Below are 17,864 nucleotides of genomic sequence, written 5' to 3' on the forward strand. Positions count from 1 at the left end.
GTCTGACTCTGTGCGACCCCACAGACCCCTGCAGCCTACCAGGCTCCTCTGTCCATGGAATTTGCCAGGCAAGAGTACTGGAGTGGGTTGCCATTGCCTTCTCCGACATCATATATAGTATTTATTAAATTCCCATCTGTCATGGTAGCCCCACATTTAAAGAAGTGGTAAGAACAACCATTTTCTCAGGAAAGTTGTATTATGTAGTAAAACTGAAATAGCTTAAAAAAAAAAAAAAACTTGAAACCTTGCAGCTCCTCACACCCCACATATTTGGGTATCACGCAGTGTTCACCTTCTGCGCATTGACCATAATTAAGGCAAACTGAAGGTGTCTGCCGTTAAATTCACAGAGGTGTAATGTACATATTTGATTTTCCTAAAGCATTTAAAAAATGGTTCTGCAGTGCATTCTCTGAGGAATTCCATGCATATGGATTAGACAGTATGAGAAGACTACAATATGGGTAACAAGTCAGGAAATATATTGAACACCCACAAATTATTACTAGTTTGGTGTCAAAATGGAAGCCGCTGTTGAATGCTCTTGGTGAGGAGCCATCCTGGGTGCAATCCTGCTGTATGTTTTCTATTAATAGCCTGAGGATCTTATGACTAAGGCACTAATCAATCCACAGGAAATGCAGCTCTGGGAGAGATTACTAATGCCTTGGACAACAATATTGAAATTCCAGGAGGATCTTGTTCAATTGAAGAAATGAGCCAAAATCAATAGGGCAAGCACACAGGTGTTTCAGCCACAGGATTCAAGACCCTTCAAACAGAAATCAAGACCGTCCTGCCAGCCAAGCACCCAGGTGGTAAAGCTATCCAACTCCGGTCTTGCCTCCCCTCCTCCATCACGAAAAGGCCGTGTAGACATATGTCAAGGAGCATCTCTACACGGGATTAACCCTACTACCTACAGCTCCTCAAAACTTCTCCCTCCAGTACCCTGCAATGAGAGGGACGATGGATTTTGATACGACTGGTGGAGCCCACATTTAGCAAATCTGGACTTTGGGACACCGTGGCCTTCAATGCCCAGAAAAAGTAAGAAGCACTGAGAGGTTTCTGGTAAGAGTAGAATGACCTTTTCCCAAGGAGTGTCATAGTATCTTCCTGACATTTTAAAATGTGGTCACTAAAGAGAAAGAGGGCTGGGGGAAGAGGGCAATCAGATATCTCTAACAGCCTCTCGTTTACCTCCCCAGACGCTGAAAAGCTGTTTTTCTAAAACCTAAAACAACCTTTTCTTTCATTTACAACCCTTTCCCATGGTCATCCTTGCCCCCACTTGGTCAGTCAGTAACCAAGCTCTGCCCTTTTCACCTCCTAAGCGTCCCTCTGACCCACACTCTCATCTCCATCCTCTCACCCACCAGTCTGCTTCAGACCTTCATCATCGCTCGCTGAGTCTAATATGGAAGCCTCAGAGACCTCTCTGTTACTTCAGACCCATCTTTCACCTGGTTACCAGTGTGATCCAGCAGCCAAAATGCAAAGGTGACCTTGAAGCGTCCCTGTTTAAAACATCTCAGTACCTTCAGGACTCACAGAATGAAGTTCAAGTTCATTCAGGTCGGCAGTGGTGTTCCACCATGGGCACCAGGAGCTTCCTGTATGTGGCATCTCTGGAGCCTCAAAGCCCGGGAGATGCTTCTAGCATCTTCTGCCCAGGGTGTCAGGGCTGCTACACATCCTGCAGTACCCAAGACAGCCCACCCAATGAACCACCCCGCCCAGACGGCTACAGCTGAGGAACTTTCCTCAGGGCTCCTGACTTCTCCAGGCTCCTAGCTTGCCCTTCTCAACTGCAGCTGCACAAAATTCATCCACGCTTTTCCTTGCCATTATACCTTCCTTCTTTCTTCTAATTCCTGACACCTGGAATGACTCCCTTGTGACTCATCTTTTAAGCTTCAGCTTTCCGACTGTTTCTATCCTCTACACTCACCACTCTGCTCTATACCTAGTTCTCCTCTTCACTGGACTAAGGTCCTTCTAGGCAGAAATTGTATGTGCCTGGTCCTTGTTAGTACAGTGGTGACTATCCCTGCCTGTCACGCAGGAGTCAGGGGTTTGATTCCCCAATGAGGAGGCAACATGCCCTTTTTGGAGCTTTCCCAGGCAGTGCTAGTGGTAAAGAACCTGCCTGCCAATGCAGGAGACACAAGAGATAAGGGTTTGATCCCTGAGTTGGGAATATACCCTCGAGAAGAGCATAGCAACCCACTCCAGTATTCTTGCCTGGAGAATCCCATGGACAGAGGAGCCTGGCGGGCTTCCGTCCATGGGGTCGCAAAGAGTCAGACACTACTAAGCAACTTGGCAGCATGACAGTATTTATATAAAAAATCACATTTGAGGGATGGATGACTGGGTGACAGCAAAGGTTTCAGAGGCTGCTGCTCGTCCCAGGGGCCATGATGTTGGCAACAAGTGCAAGCATTGTTTTACAGCTGAGACAATAGTTGAGGTCACTTTCAGCTCAGATCATCTCTGCCTTTAGTTCCAAAATTCTGTGCTGTAGAAGTCATTCTGTGGCCCCGATCTTCATCCACTTTAAAAAGTGCCAGACGGCACCCTGCGTGATATTCCACTCACCCAAGCTGAAGGCTGTGGGTCATCACCAGCAACTGGACAGGCCCCTCTGCGTGGCAAGTCTGCCTCAAATCTTCTCAAGAACTCGGCAGTTTTGCTAGCAGGAACACAAACAGGTGTTAGTGCCTTTGTAAAAGAAGAACTTTCGCTCCTCATTGTGCCTTTGGATACTTGCCTGGACCTCTATCGGGCGGTGACTAAAAGCGGCCGCGATGGAACAGAAGGTGAGTTTGTGGGCATGGTAGAGTACAACGTCAAGCAAATGCTACTGCAAGACGGCACCTCACAGTTGGGAAAATATAACACTAGGCTTGTGGAATGTGAGCCTACCGTTTCATTGTTTTCTCTTTGTGTCCTTTGACATGGAGATAAATGCCCTATCAGACTCCACAGTATGGGCCCTAATTTCCTATCTGAGCACTTGAAGCTTGACACCCAGACTTCAGTGTAGGGCTGTAGAGTGAACGTCCCTCCCCTACGACATCCCTCCCGTGGTATGGTGTCCCTCCCACCACGGTGCTGCCACCTCAGGCTCGTCACCCTCCAGGGGTCTCTCTGCTAGTCATCTCACTGCCCCCGTGGCTTGGACTACCCTTAGGATACCCAGAGCCACCAAGCCTGTCATGCTTAACCATTTACGGGTCATGGACCCCTTTGGAATTCTGAAAGCAGGAATGGGCCCTCTCCCTATACATACACACACCCCTTTGCATTTCATTTGTACCTTCCATGGAAGAAAGACATGCTGCCAGTTCTGATCTGTATCTCTTTTTAGCTCTGAGAGATTGCAAAAGGCATACCAAGACATAGCCTCAGTGTTTTTAATATTTTGTTGATTTATTTGATTGCACCAGGTCTCAGTTGCAGCATGTGGGATCTTGTAGTTGCAACACATGGAGTCTTTAGTTGCTGCATGCTAGCCTAGCTGTAGCACATGGAATCCAGTTCCCCAACCGGAGATCAAGCCCAGATCCCTGTATTGGGAGCACGAAATCTTAGCCCCTGGACTACCAGGGAAGTCCCCTCAGTTTTAATAAGTTGCTTTTCCCTTAAAAATCCAAACCGTCACCCCAACTTCTCCCTCACATGTGTCAAGCATAGAATGCTGGAATGGTTTCCTAGTCCTTACTTTAACGACTGCCCCTTTCTGCCTCCCACTGATGAATTTCTATTGCTTTGTCCTTTCCCCATGTAACTGCTGGAACTTTGATCCTCTTACTTCATATTCACAATCAAACAGCTCAGCAAGGCCTGGTTTATACTGCACGAGACCCTGGCAGCCTGCTTTCCTTCTGCCTTTTCCTTCTGTCACCCCTCGGCTCCCCCCTCATATTTTAGGCCTGATGCTAAGATCCAATTTATCAAGCACTTAGGGCATGGGCATCAAAGGAGACACAAATGGTCTGGTAAGAATAAATGGTATCCAGTGAGGGTGGAAATCAAAATAAGGAATTAGAAGTTAAACAGAGGTGCCAACATCACTTCAAATAATTACTTAGGTAGAACATGGCATCTGAACAAGGTCAGAATCTTCAGCTGGGAAAGGAAGAGCTGAAAGTTAAGCGACAAACATAACCCAAAGAAACACAAGGCTTCAGCAGCTGAGACGAGCAGCCTTTCCATTTGTCTAGGGTTGCTTATCTTGCCCAGAGTAGACAAGGAGACTAATGATGTCGCAGAAGCTGGAAGCTGCCCCATCGTCTGAGGCTTTATGAAGCCATCAGTCACAAGTGTAAAAAGAAGAGTGTTGCCAGAAGTTTGGCTGAGATTTCTGAATATCCTTAGCTGAGAGCAGACTATGTGAGAAAGCAGTGGAAAAGAAGCACCATGATAAGCAAGTAAGGAGCTTCAGACCAGGTATACCAGCAGCCCCGCACTGTGTTCTGAGGGATGCTTCCTACCTGCCAACGCCAAGCACACAGCTGGCTGGGTAGCTCACCAGCAGCCACGGCCTTTGTGCCCATGATCACCACCCCATTCATGCCACAAGATCAGAGCACAGTGCCAGGGCCACGGGACTGCCAGAGGCATACCAGTAGGGGCCTGGGAAGAATGTGGGTTACTCCCAAGTGATTAACTTTACAAACAAGACAAGTTCCAAGCTACCAGGCTAACTGGCATTTTTCTGTTATCAATAGATTGGCTGAACTGGATTGGAATCCCTGTAGGTAATTATGGTCAAATTCAATAAAAATAAAATAAAGAACCTCCTTGAGGCTCAACAGGACAAACATCTACTGGAGGGGAAGTCCAACAAAACGGAACCCTAGACTCCAGCACTGAGTCACCTTTTTATTGGGGTTCCGTCTTTGCCACCACCATGACTCTGTCACCTAATGAGGGGGGGAGGGGGCGGTGATCTTCTCCCACGTTAGCACTTTGACCCAGGCACAGATCCAGGATCCCTTCCTTTACTCTCCAGAGAACACCTGAGAATGGACCACCAATAACAGACTGGTTTTGAAGATTTAGTTAACCTTAACTCATCTCCAACTTAGGACGCTTAAGCATCCTTCCTACTTGTCCTTAGGGTGGTGCCTATGGCTTATCCTAAAAGGCCTCTTTAGGGTAGCATCACCTGGACATAATTCTGTTGTAGCAGATACTTCTAAATATCCATCAAAATGAGAGTTCTCTTCTAGTCATATAACCCGACCATATTTCCTAGCTTCCCATGCAGCTAAGGTTGGCCACATGGTGGTTTTGACCAACAAAATGAGGAAGGAAGTAATGCACACCACTTCCAGGATGAACTGATAATAAGTTTCCCATGCATGAGCCTCCACACATTCCCCTCCTCCTTCTGGCTGTCTGGAATACGGACAAGCCCTGGCACAATCCTGGAAGTCATTTGTGTATTAAAGGTGGTAGAACCACTGTTTTCGGTGTCGGAATATCTGCGGGGAGGGGGCCTCTTCTCATCTGTTCGCCCATATCTTACGTGAAGAAAAAATAGGGCTCAAATAATTATTTTATTTTGAGGTTTGTTGATTACAGCAATTAGCCAACCCTACTAATACAACATAATATACACAAGAGAATCACCTCTCAGTTTAGGTTATCAGTTTCACAGGACATGAGGAGAGGCCAAGAAGGGCTGAGGAACAGCAGAAAAAGTAGAATTCTCAAGGGTTAAGCTCGGCATCTTAGTTATTTTGGAACCTTAGGGGAGGAGAAGGTGAGAAAGGGGAGGAAACCACCTGTCCTTAAGGCTGTCCAGGCGTCAGGTCTAGCAGCTGCCTAGGCCCATGGTATAAAAATGAACAGGCATTTATCTCAGTACCACTAAGATTTGTCTAGTTTGAGGACAAGTGGGGGTTTGAAAGGAGAAACTGGAGGGCGAGAAAGTCAGGGAAGGAGAGGGATATGGCTGGTTATAATGTAAGATGATGGAATATTAATGTTAATGGCAATTCATCAATCAAAAAGTTTTTGACCTTTTTGAAAGGATAAAATATATGGGAAAGATCACAGAGAGTGAAATGTGTATGTGTTGGCTCATTTAAATAGGCCAGAAAGGCAAAGATAGTTCCTATAAGGCTTTAAAAAATAAAATTGTTAGAAAAGACAACCAGCATCTCTAATGTTCAAGGAAGAATCAGTTTATATTAAAAAAAAAAAAACTTATATAGTGAAAATGAGTATACTACCCAAAGCAATCTAAAGATTCAATGCAATCCCTATCAAGCTACCAACAGTATTTTTCACAGAGCTAAAACAAATAATTTCACAATTTGTATGGAAATGCAAAAAACCTTGAATAGCCAAAGCATCTTGAGAAAGAAGAATGGAACTGGAGGAATCAACCTGCCCGACTTCAGGCTCTACTACAAAGCCACAGTCATCAAGACAGTATGGTACTGGCACAAAGACAGAAATATAGATCAATGGAACAAAATAGAAAGCCCAGAGATAAATCCACGCACCTATGGACACCTTATCTTTGACAAAGGAGGCAAGAATATACAATCGATTAAAGACAATCTCTTTAACAAGTGGTGCTGGGAAATCTGGTCAACCACCTGTGAAAGAATGAAACCAGAACACTTTCTAACACCATACACAAAAATAAACTCAAAATGGATTAAAGATCTAAACATAAGACCAGAAACTATAAAACTCCTAGAGGAGAACATAGGCAAAACACTCTCTGACATACATCACAGCATGATCCTCTATGACCCACCTCCCAGAATATTGGAAATAAAAGTAAAAATAAACAAATGGGACCTAATTAAACTTAAAAGCTTCTGCACAACAAAGGAAACTATAAGCAAGGTGAAAAGACGGCCTTCAGAATGGGAGAAAATCATAGCAAATGAAGCAACGGACAAACAACTAATCTCAAAAATATACAAGCAACTCCTGCAGCTCAATTCCAGAAAAATAAATGACCCAATCAAAAAATGGGCCAAAGAACTAAATAGACATTTCTCCAAAGAAGACATACAGATGGCTCACAAACACATGAAAAGATGCTCAACATCACTCATTATCAGGGAAATGCAAATCAAAACCACTATGAGGTACCATTTCACGCCAGTCAGAATGGCTGCGATCCAAAAGTCTACAAGCAATAAATGCTGGAGAGGGTGTGGAGAAAAGGGAACTCTCTTACACCGTTGGTGGGAATGCAAACCAGTACAGCCACTATGGAGAACAGTGTGGAGATTCCTTAAAAAACTGGAAATAGAACTGCCTTATGACCCAGCAATCCCACTGCTGGGCATACACACCGAGGAAACCAGATTGAAAGAGACACGTGTACCCCATTGTTCATTGCAGCACTGTTTATAATAGCCAGGACATGGAAGCAACCTAGATATCCATCAGCAGACAAATGGATAAGAAAGCTGTGGTACATATACACAATGGAGTATTACTCAGCCATTAAAAATAATACATTTGAATCCGTTCTAATGAGGTGGATGAAACTAGAGCCTATTATACAGAGTGAAGTAAGCCAGAAAGAAAAACACCAATACAGTATACTAACGCATATATATGGAATTTAGAGAGATAGTAACGATAACCCTGTATGTGAGATAGCAAAAGAGACACAGATGTATAGAACAGTCTTTTGGACTCTGTGGGAGAGGGAAAGGGTGGGATGATTTGGGAGAATAGCATTGTATAATATCATATATGCAACAAATCACCAGTCCAGGCTCGATGCAGGATACAGGATGCTTGGGGCTGGTGCACTGAGACGAACCAGAGGGATAGTATGGGGAGATAGTGTGGAGGGGGGTTCAGGATTGGGAACATGTGTATACCTGTGGCAGATTCATATTGATGTATGGCAAAACCAATACAATATTGTAAAGTAATTAGCCTCCAATTAAAATAAATAAATTTATATTTAAAAAAAAACTTATAATAGTTACCAAAGGGAAGGGGGTGGGGGGATAACTTGGGAGTATGGGATCAACAGATGCACAGTACCATATATAAAAAAAGGTAAACAACAAGGATTTTTTAAAAAACCAATCTGTTTAAAAACATTCACTGTGATCTGTAAGAGCTCATGAGTCAGGTGTCCGCCAGCCATTGCACCCCAGGGTTACAAGGTGTGCCACGCACCTTCCTCTGCCTGGTTGCCCACATCCGATGCTGAACCATGACAGATAAGAAGGTGCTAATAAAAATGTTAGAGGACCCATTTTAACCCTCAAGAGTCATAATTAGGAAGGCACGCTCCCTGAAAAAAGAGCAGTGACAAATCTCTCTTTTTGCCTTGCAGGGTGGATGGAGTAGTTTTTCCTTCTCTCATCACCTAGTCAGTTGACACACAAACTCCAGTAGCTGCAGAGCACAGACAGTGAGGTAAACGAGTGAAGGGCGCCTAGACAGAAGGTGGCCAAAGGAGCACCGCTCGGTAATACAGTACACATACCAAGAACTTGCTAACCTAGTACAGTGCTTGACACGCGCCAGGCACGTAATGGTAAGTGTGTTAGTCGCTCAGTCGTGTCCAGCTCTTTGTGACCCCATGGACTAGCTCACAAAACTCCCCTGTCCATGGAATTCTCCAGGCAAGAATCCTGGAGTGGGCGGCCATTCCCTTCTCCAGGGGAGCTTCCCAACCAGGGATCGAATCCAGTCTCCTGCACTGCAGACAAATTCTTCACCATCTGAGCCACCAGGGAAGCCGTACATACTGGTACAAACTTCCCCACCAGGGAAGCTCATACACACCAGGTACAGTACAAACTGTTGAATATATGAAAGCACATTTCCTGTGAGATACTATCGATGCATTGGAATAAAAATTTTATCTGTGTTTCTCAAATATTTTTTAGTTTATATTTCTTCTCTTTGGACTATTTGTTTCAATCCCTTTGCCAGTTTTTCTGGAGTTGTCTTTTTTCTTATTAATTTGTAAGAGTTCTTTGTGAAACTAAGCCTTTATTATTTTTGAAGCAAATAGTTTCTCCTAGACCATCACTTACTTGTAATGTAGTTCACTATGTCATCTAGCATAAGTGTTTCCTGTAGTCAAATCTGTATTTTTTTTCTTATGGATTCTAAGTTGTACACATAGCATAGGAAGGCATTTCTACCACAAAATTTTAAAAGCATCGTTCATTACATTCTGTGTTGAATTAATACAATTTGTCAAATTATCTGTTCTTTTGATGCTGATTTGAAAAAAAATACTTGTATCAACAGCTAAAGTACCCTGATGCTGGGAAAGATTGAGGGTAGAAGGAGAAGGGGATGACAGAGGATGAGATGGTTAGATGGCATCATCAACTCAATGGACATGAGTTTGAGCAAACTTCAGGAAATAATGAAGGATGGGGAAGCCTGGGATGCTGCAGTCCATGGGGTCACAAAGAGTCGGACACGACTAAGAGAATGGTAGACTCTCTTCCATTCACTATTAATTGCGATGCCAATAACGCTTTTTTATTATTACCATACCTATGTTGTATATGCTTCATGTCACCAGCTTCTTCTCCCTTTTCCCTTCAATTTTTCAAGTTTGTCTATTTTTTAAATATTTTCTCTTTAAAATTGGCTTATCATATTTCATAAAAGGTCCTGTTTAATTTATATATGAAGAAGAGTAGAATTATCTTTACAATGGTGATTTTTTCCTCTTATAGTAAATAGATATTCTATATTTATTTTCATCTTATTTTAGGTATTTTCTTTTATATATAAAAGTCTATTAGACTTACATTCACCTGTTTTACAATGTTGATAGATATTATAAATGAAATTTTTCTTTTAATTATATTTTACAGTGGACTTTTGATGGTGTGTCTGATGATGTGAAGACAGAAGTATTTGCATATTGATTTTAGATTCATTCATGATAGCCAAACTGATTAGTTCTAACAGTTTTTTAGTTAAGTCCCTTGAGAGGTTTTAGATAAACAGAGTCACTTATCTCTTCCTTTCCAATATTTAAGTTCTTTCTTTGTTAGAAATAAATTCTAATTTCCTATCTAAAAATCCATATCAGTTGTAAATAGCAAATACTCTTGTCATCCTGTTCCTGACTTAACTGAAAAAGTTGCCTTCTTTTTCTGTTTTCAAACCAGCTGGGCCTACTGTCTTTTTTAAGATGAGATCAAACAACATTTTCTCTTCCATTTAGAGTTTTTATTCTATTCAGGTTTCAAGTCTAATGGCATACTCTTTCCTAGGAAATAAATTAGGAAATCTGTTAAACAAATTAACAGAAGCAGGACATAGGATTTCTCTTCTAGAATTGTGGTTATACTTCCTTTCTTATCCTTGGAGTTCTTCCTTATTCCTTACTCAGACAAGTCAAAAGTTTATCCATTTTATCAGAGTTTTACAAAAAACTTAGGCTTTGGTTTATCGATGATAAATTATTCTATTCAACTTCATCACTTTTCTCCCTTTATTTATTCCTTCTTTCTGGGGTTTTTTTTTTTTTTGGCATTTATTTTATGTGCTTTGTTATTTTATTTCCATTTTTCTAAAAGCTTTTAAACCTCTACATTTTCGAAATAATTTTATAGTCACATTCCATAGATTTTTTTTCATTTTCTTCATTATTTTATTTGATGTGTAGTTAAAACAGATCAGTGTGAATTTAGAATTTAAAAAATCAGATTGCCACTCTCAATCTGCAGTTTAACATTGAAAAATAAGTTTCGATTCTTCCCCTACCTTTGAATCAAATAAAAGATGCAGAATACTTTAAACTTTATATTCTCTTATCCTAAAGTAATTTGTAATTACTTTACAATTCAGTTTTGGTTTCAAAATTTTTTATCCTAATAGTCTCCCCCATCCTCCCAGGAAACCTGAATCTTTATTTTTTAATTGAATAATAATTAACACATAATATTAGTTTCAGGTATAGTGACTTTGATATTTTTATACATTATGAAATGGTCACCACAATAAATCCAATATGGTGACAGATGGTGACCTAACATTTAAAAAGGTAATTAGACAAAATTTTAAGTGGATAGACTTTAAAATTTCTTATTGCTTAATTTCTAATTTTATTACATTTTGTCCCCTTAGGAATGGTGACTTTATAGATTTGGGGAGTATTTTGGGAATTTACTGAGAGTCTTTGAGTCATTTTGTTGCGTAGTCACTTCAGTTGTGTTTGACTCTTTGTGACTCCATGGACTGTAGCCAGCCAGGTTCCTCTGTCCATGGATTTTTCCAGGCAAGAATACTGGAGTGGGTTGATATTTCCTATTCCAGGGCTTTGAGTCATGGCTAATGGTGATTAAGTCATATTTTTAAAGAATAGGTATTTTCATAAACTAGGCACAATACTTTGTAACTATGTCTGTATAATCATGCCAAGTCATGTTATTCATATATCCTCCATGCCTTATGAAATTTTTTTGGCTCACATGATGACATATTAATTTTTATGGAGAATTAGTTAAATAAAAGGAAAATTTGACACATCCATCATCTACATACAGACCTCAGCAGTTTCTGCTTCATATATTTCACATCTCTATTGGTATTTATAGTTCATATTATCTTTTGGATTACATATTTTATCTGCATAAAATATCTTTTATCCTATTGAATGCTTTCATCTTGAATTCAGTTGTGTCTCGATATTGCTACATTTGCCTTTTTTTATCAGCATTTATGGATATATGTTCTGTGCTTTTATTTTCTGTTGTCGTAGGTATCTCTAATAGTAACATACAGCTAGATTTTTGCCTTTTTTTTTTTTTTTCAATCTGAAAGGTTTTTTAATAAGGAAATTTAGCCTATATAACCTTTTGCCAAAGAAGTGATGCTTTTGAACTGTGGTGTTGAAGAAGACTCTTGAGAGTCCCTTGGACTCCAAGGAGATCCAACCAGTCCATCCTAAAGGAAATCAGTCCTGAATGTTCATTAGAAGGACTGATGCTGAAGCTGAAACTCCAATAGTTTTGATACCTGATGCGAAGAACTGACTCATTTGAAAAAACTCTAATGCTAGGAAAGATTAAAGGAGGGAGGAGAAGGGAACAACAGAGGATGAGATGGTTGGATGGCATCACTGACTCAATGGATATGAATTTGGGTAAACTCTGGGAGTTGGTGATGGACAGGGAGGCCTGGCGTGCTGTAGTCCATGGGGTCGCAAAGAGCTGGACACGACTGAGCAACTGAACTGAACTGAACCTTTTACTGTGACTACTCCCTTGTTGCTTATAAAACTTCCACACCCTTTTCTGCCTTTTGTTGTAATTATCAATTTTTCATTTGACTTTTTTATGTTTTTGTTATATATCCTACTTAAACATATAATACAATTAAATATATAATAACATAATTACTCATTTTTTCCATCAACATCTGGAATTCATTAGCATTCACTCATACAAAAAATAATACTTGTTTTACTTCCTAACCTTCTCTCTTCCATCCATATGCCTCTTCTAGCACTGAAGCCCTCCATGATTTTAATTTGATCCCATTGATTCTTAATAATGAAAAAGAAAAACGTTAATCATGTATTTGACTATAAATGTCATTGTTTTCTTTATTCACAATGGTTCTGATATCTCTTCCTCTCTCTAGGACTCCTTATCTGTTTGACCAGAGTTCATTTTGTGGTGACATTTTAAAGTAAATATCTTAGAATTCACACAGAAGTGACAAATTGGCTAGCTATGCAGGTAGCTTGTGGTGCATATCCCACCAGGCATAGTACATTTACCGGGAGCTCTTTCAGGCCCTGGGGCCTTCTCAGTGAATCTCTTGTCTAGAAGTTCTTCGGCTGTACCCTTGCAGGTAAAGGCGAGAGTTCGCTGGTCTCTCTCTCCTTCCTCTGCTGTTCTTGTTTGCCATTCCTTTATACTCCACCTTCTCCCTCCAAGTACTATGTCTGATTTCTTACGTGATTTATATTGATTAATCTTCTTTTGATTTAGCAAATATTAGCCCCACCCCATGCCGCATATGAGGAAACCGAGGCTCGAAGAGGTTAAACAGGAATTTCCTGTTAGTACAGTAGTTAAGACTTGGCGCTTCCACTGAAAGGGGACGGGATTCAATCTCTCATTGCAGAACTAAGATTCCCACATGCCTTGCAGCCAAAAAAAAAAAAAATAAAGCAGAGAGATTAAAAATGTTAGGAGAGAAGTTAAATTTTGAGACCAGGCAGGCAGTCTGGTCCCTGGTATATCTGTGTCCTGCTATACCCTCCCAAGGGCGGAGCACTGACGGTATGATGTTCCAGCGATGAGATAGTTTAAGTGAAACCATTTTGTAAGTAAGTGGCCAGTCAACTTTTTATTTTTTACCAATTATTAATCATATCCTAAGAAAGGCAGAAGCTGTTCCTGACATCCAGGAGCTGGCCTGGCACTCATAGCTAAACCTTGGTCTTCTCCTATTGAAAGTAATTTCATACAACATCAGTCTCAGAGGAGGTCACTTTATGGCTTATGAAAAAATAAGACCACTCCATGACATGGCTGAACAAAGAAAAATGTATGAACCTTGTCTAAACTACAAAAATGACTATTAAACTAAACCCCCAGTATTTTGGCAAATGATAGAGACTGCTGCTTATTAATCAATTACAGTATTAGTCTCACTCTGATCTCGCCTCCTTTTAAATAACATATCTGATACCTACTTTGCTACACCCCTGAAATTAACACAACACTGTTAATCAACTGTACTCCAATGTAAAATAAAAAGTGTTTAAAAAGATACTTGATACCTAATCACTATTACTCCTGCTTGCTGATAACAGCCAACCCAGAACAAAGCCCTGTCTTCTCAAACCCTCTCCCACATCACCCGACACAGGCCCAAATCCTATCAGGCTTTTTGGTATCTATAAGTTCACTTCATTAGCATAAGACAGAAAGTTATGAATAGGATGACTTTTGGTTCACCTTACTTGGATTATAAAATGTGAGGTTGGATGTAAGCCTACCATATGGATAAGGGATCAATTTGGCCCTTAAGTGTCTTTTGGAAGCTCCCATGAAGGGCATTAGAAGTTTTGTGAGCATATTAGAAGACAAACTTGGAACCTAAGTATGCCTATTCAGCAGACCTGCCTGGATCCCTGGCTCTCAGAAACTAAAACAGATGAAGATGTGCCTCCTAGGAGCTAATCACACTATCATTCAAACGGAAGTAAAAGAGATGCATAGCTCCAATGGCGGGAATGAAGAAAACTTCCCAACATTACCATCGGCAGGTGGAGTGAATGGTGATGCTTGGCAATGGGAAAAGAAGGTCCTATTTGGGAATGAGCTTGGTTCCAAATGCTTTTTCAACCAAGGTTTTAAGAACTGAGCCCTGGACTTCCCTGGTGGTCCAGTGGTTAAGAATCCACCTGCCAATGCAGGGAACATGGTTCAATCCCTAGTCTGGGAAGACGCCACATGCTGTGGAGCAACTGAGCCAGTGTGCCCCAGCTACTGAGCCTGTGCTCTAGAGCCCCAGGGCACCGCAGCTACTGAAGCCTGCAGGCCCGAGGGCCCGTGCCCCACAATAAGAGAAGCCACCACAAGGAGAAACCTGCTCACGGCAACTGGAAAGTCAGCACACAGCAGTGAAGACCCAGTGCAGCCAAAAATAAATAAACAAATTAATTTTTAAAAAAAGGAACCGAGCCCCTTCTCCCCTAGAAATATTGAGTCCACCCAGGAGAGTTCACAAAAGCCCAGGTACCCTACAGTAAGCTTAACTGTGGAATTAATCCCATGTGAGACCTGGAGGAGGATGTCATTCATGTGTGAGGAAAATCAGAGAAAGCAGACATAATTCCTCGGTTTTTCTTTTGCCTCCTGCAGGCAAAATTTAGATCTTCCTTGGAAGAATCAGAAGTCAATTTTGTCCAAGCCTTTATCTCTGAACTGACCAACAGTCTTCCCCACAGCATCCCCGCCCAATGCCATGGAGCTACAGTGCTTATCACCCACCCCTAGCCAGATGTTCCTGACCACACCTCTCAAATGCTCATTTTCCCTAGCCCCCCAAATTTCAGGACCAAGATCGGACTGCATCGTTCACTGCGTCTGTGACTTTGGGGGCAGACTCTAATTTCACAGTGGAGAGTCAGTTCTAGGATTCTTAAGCACGAAAGTGAAGGGTAGAATTTAAATTACACAATCCCTCCACCTAAAATAAAGATGATATATCTCTAATAGGATTGATCTAAAAATTAAATGAAAAATGTATATAGTATGCCTCATATGGCTGAAATACCCTAAGTTCTCAATAGTAGAGCAGCTCATTACTTTGAAATAGCATTTAAAAGAGCCACGCACTTTCTATATTTTTAAAACCATACAAATGTATAATCTATTATATTAAATGATTATTAGATAGGAATTAAAATTATAAATGCTTAAAACACACACAATTCTCATTTTTCCAGCAAATCCGTACGAGAGCACTGTTTTTCCTAACACCTGCACCCAAAATCCATCTGATTGCCCCATTCACACCTTACCCTAGCCCCCATAACTCGTTATATAGTCTCCAAATTCAAACCTGTCTTGACATGCATCCAAAAGCCACATGGTTAGAAAGATGACTGTGACTCAAAATAAATTACCATTTAAATTAAAAATGCTGAAATTTGAAAAAATCTAAAAAACAACATCCTTTCTTTGATTATAACAATACACACACACAGGTTTATTAACTGTTACTTCAGATCCTTAAATCTACCAGTACTATTGACTCATAAAAAAAAAAATCCTGAAAAATCACATTTCACCCTTTATAAGCAGTAAACAATGACAGAGTAAAATAATGATGAAAACTATGCCAAGGTTAGAAGCCTATTTCTACCCTTCACTTTCATGCTCAAGAATCCTAGAACTAACTCTCCACCATGAAATTTGAGTCTGTCCCCAGCCAGAATAGCAGACTTAATGCACCATTAATCTGGTCTGTTCTCAGCCGCCAACTGAAATAGTCACAGTCGTTCGATTGTTAAGGAAAAGGCAGTACTGCAGGAGTACATTCCAGAGGTCCTTTCATAAAAGCTATCCCGTGTGCTCCATCTGCATGTGCAATCTGCTTGTGTATTTCAGCCAGCTTGCACGGGCAGATTAATGTGTACAATTAGAAAGCAACCTCACAGGCATTCAATAAACTGCCTTCATTATTACACTCAGGAGAGTCCCTTTAGATGTCAATAAAAGCCTAGTTTTCTGCCTGTTAGCTAAATAATTGACAACACTAAAAATAATCAGAAGCAAATGAACAAGCCTGGAACAAGGTGGTAAGAAAGAGCACATTAAGATTCCCATGGTGGTGCCCCAGGATACTATCAGGAGCTTTTTCTCCAGCAACTTGGAGTTACAGTCTGCTCAAGTCTATGGTTGCCCTTTTCTACAGAAAACAAAGCAAAGACCACCACTCCCAGTCTGATATTTGAATCACACATATCATGGCATCAAAAATATTTCTTATTTGTGTTTCTATTTTGTGATCCTTCATTTGAACACCTTCAGAAGAATCTAACTTTGGGGTAAGAAGATGGAATAGGGAACAGCCTGGTTGGTCTGGTGAAAACTTTGTGCTGTTAAAATTCTGACAGCTCAGGGGAGACTTCCCTGGTGGTCCAGTGGCTAAGACTCCATGCTCCCAATGCAGGGGGCCCAGGTTTGATCTCTGGTCAGGAAATGAAGATCCCACATGCTGCAACTAAAGATCCTGCATGCCACCACGGAGGTCAAAAATCCGCTGTGCTGTAATGAAGACCTGGTGCGGCTAAATAAATATAAAAAAAAAAAAAATTCTAACAGCTGTCCTATTCAGTCTCTCCACCATAAATTGAGTCTAAGAAAATATGATAAAGGCTTGTTATACAGAGGATCCATCTTTTCCAAGAAGTTTCTTTCATATTTCTAGCTATATAATGGTCATTCATTTCATTAGCTACTAGTCTTTTAATTTCGAAAGCACTTCAAAACAAAATATACTTAAAACACACACACATATACTTCTTCTTGTGTTTCTCAATAGGCTTTAAAAATCAATTTGAGATACTTCTCATTTTCAGCCAGTTTCTCTTTTTCCTGGTTAACTGGGACTTTTACGATAAGCAGAAGAAAGCAGGAGTGAAATGTGCATGAAATTGAATTCAGCTCCACTGATAGTGTGTGAGGTGGCTGAGGGTAGAATTCTTTTTTCTTTACAGAAAAAGGATGATCTCTAATATTTAGTAAAACACAAACTCAAGAAGCTGGAGGACTAGGAAAAATAAAAAAGGTTTAATGACACAATCTCCCACATCCTCTAAAACTCTAAGAATCTCTTATCCTTCACATTATCATGTTAAAACTTCACAGAGGATAAGCTTGTTTTCCTAGTCCTGTACCTAAGATTCCTCACAGTGAGAAGGTCTTCCCTTTTCCAGTGTAAAAGGAGGATGCCACAGGATAAATATATTATGTATTACAATACTAAAATACTTTCTTATTGTCTCCAGGCAACATGCCCCCATGGAATCACTATATCTCCTTCAACTCCTACTGATTAGCCAAGAAATCAACTCTCATCCATTATCTACCAAAGAAGGCAGAGGCAACAATACATTCGGAGAAGGCAATGGCACCCCACTCCAGTACTCTTGCCTGGAAAATCCCATGGGTGGAGGAGCCTGGTAGGCTGTAGTCCATGGGGTCGCTAGGAGTCGGACACGACTGAGCGACTTCACTTTCACTTTTCACTTTCATGCACTGAAGAAGGAAATGGCAACCCACTCCAGTGTTCTTGCCTGGAGAATCCCAGGGACGGGGGAGCCTGGTGGGCTGCCGTCTATGGGG

At 40.9% G+C, this 17,864-nt stretch overlaps 1 protein-coding gene across 1 annotated transcript in view; it reads right to left on the bottom strand.

Moving 5' to 3' along the window:
• Positions 1-17,864, bottom strand: part of EPSTI1 (epithelial stromal interaction 1) — a 100,008-nt gene that overhangs the window by 41,011 nt on the left and 41,133 nt on the right. The window contains exon 7 of the mRNA XM_002691775.6: positions 2,608-2,701. Within this exon, the coding sequence (XP_002691821.2) occupies positions 2,608-2,701 (94 nt within the window). The remainder of the gene's footprint in view (positions 1-2,607; positions 2,702-17,864) is intronic.

This window comes from Bos taurus, chromosome 12, assembly GCF_002263795.3.
Source record: "Bos taurus isolate L1 Dominette 01449 registration number 42190680 breed Hereford chromosome 12, ARS-UCD2.0, whole genome shotgun sequence".
Classification (NCBI taxonomy): domain Eukaryota; kingdom Metazoa; phylum Chordata; class Mammalia; order Artiodactyla; family Bovidae; genus Bos; species Bos taurus.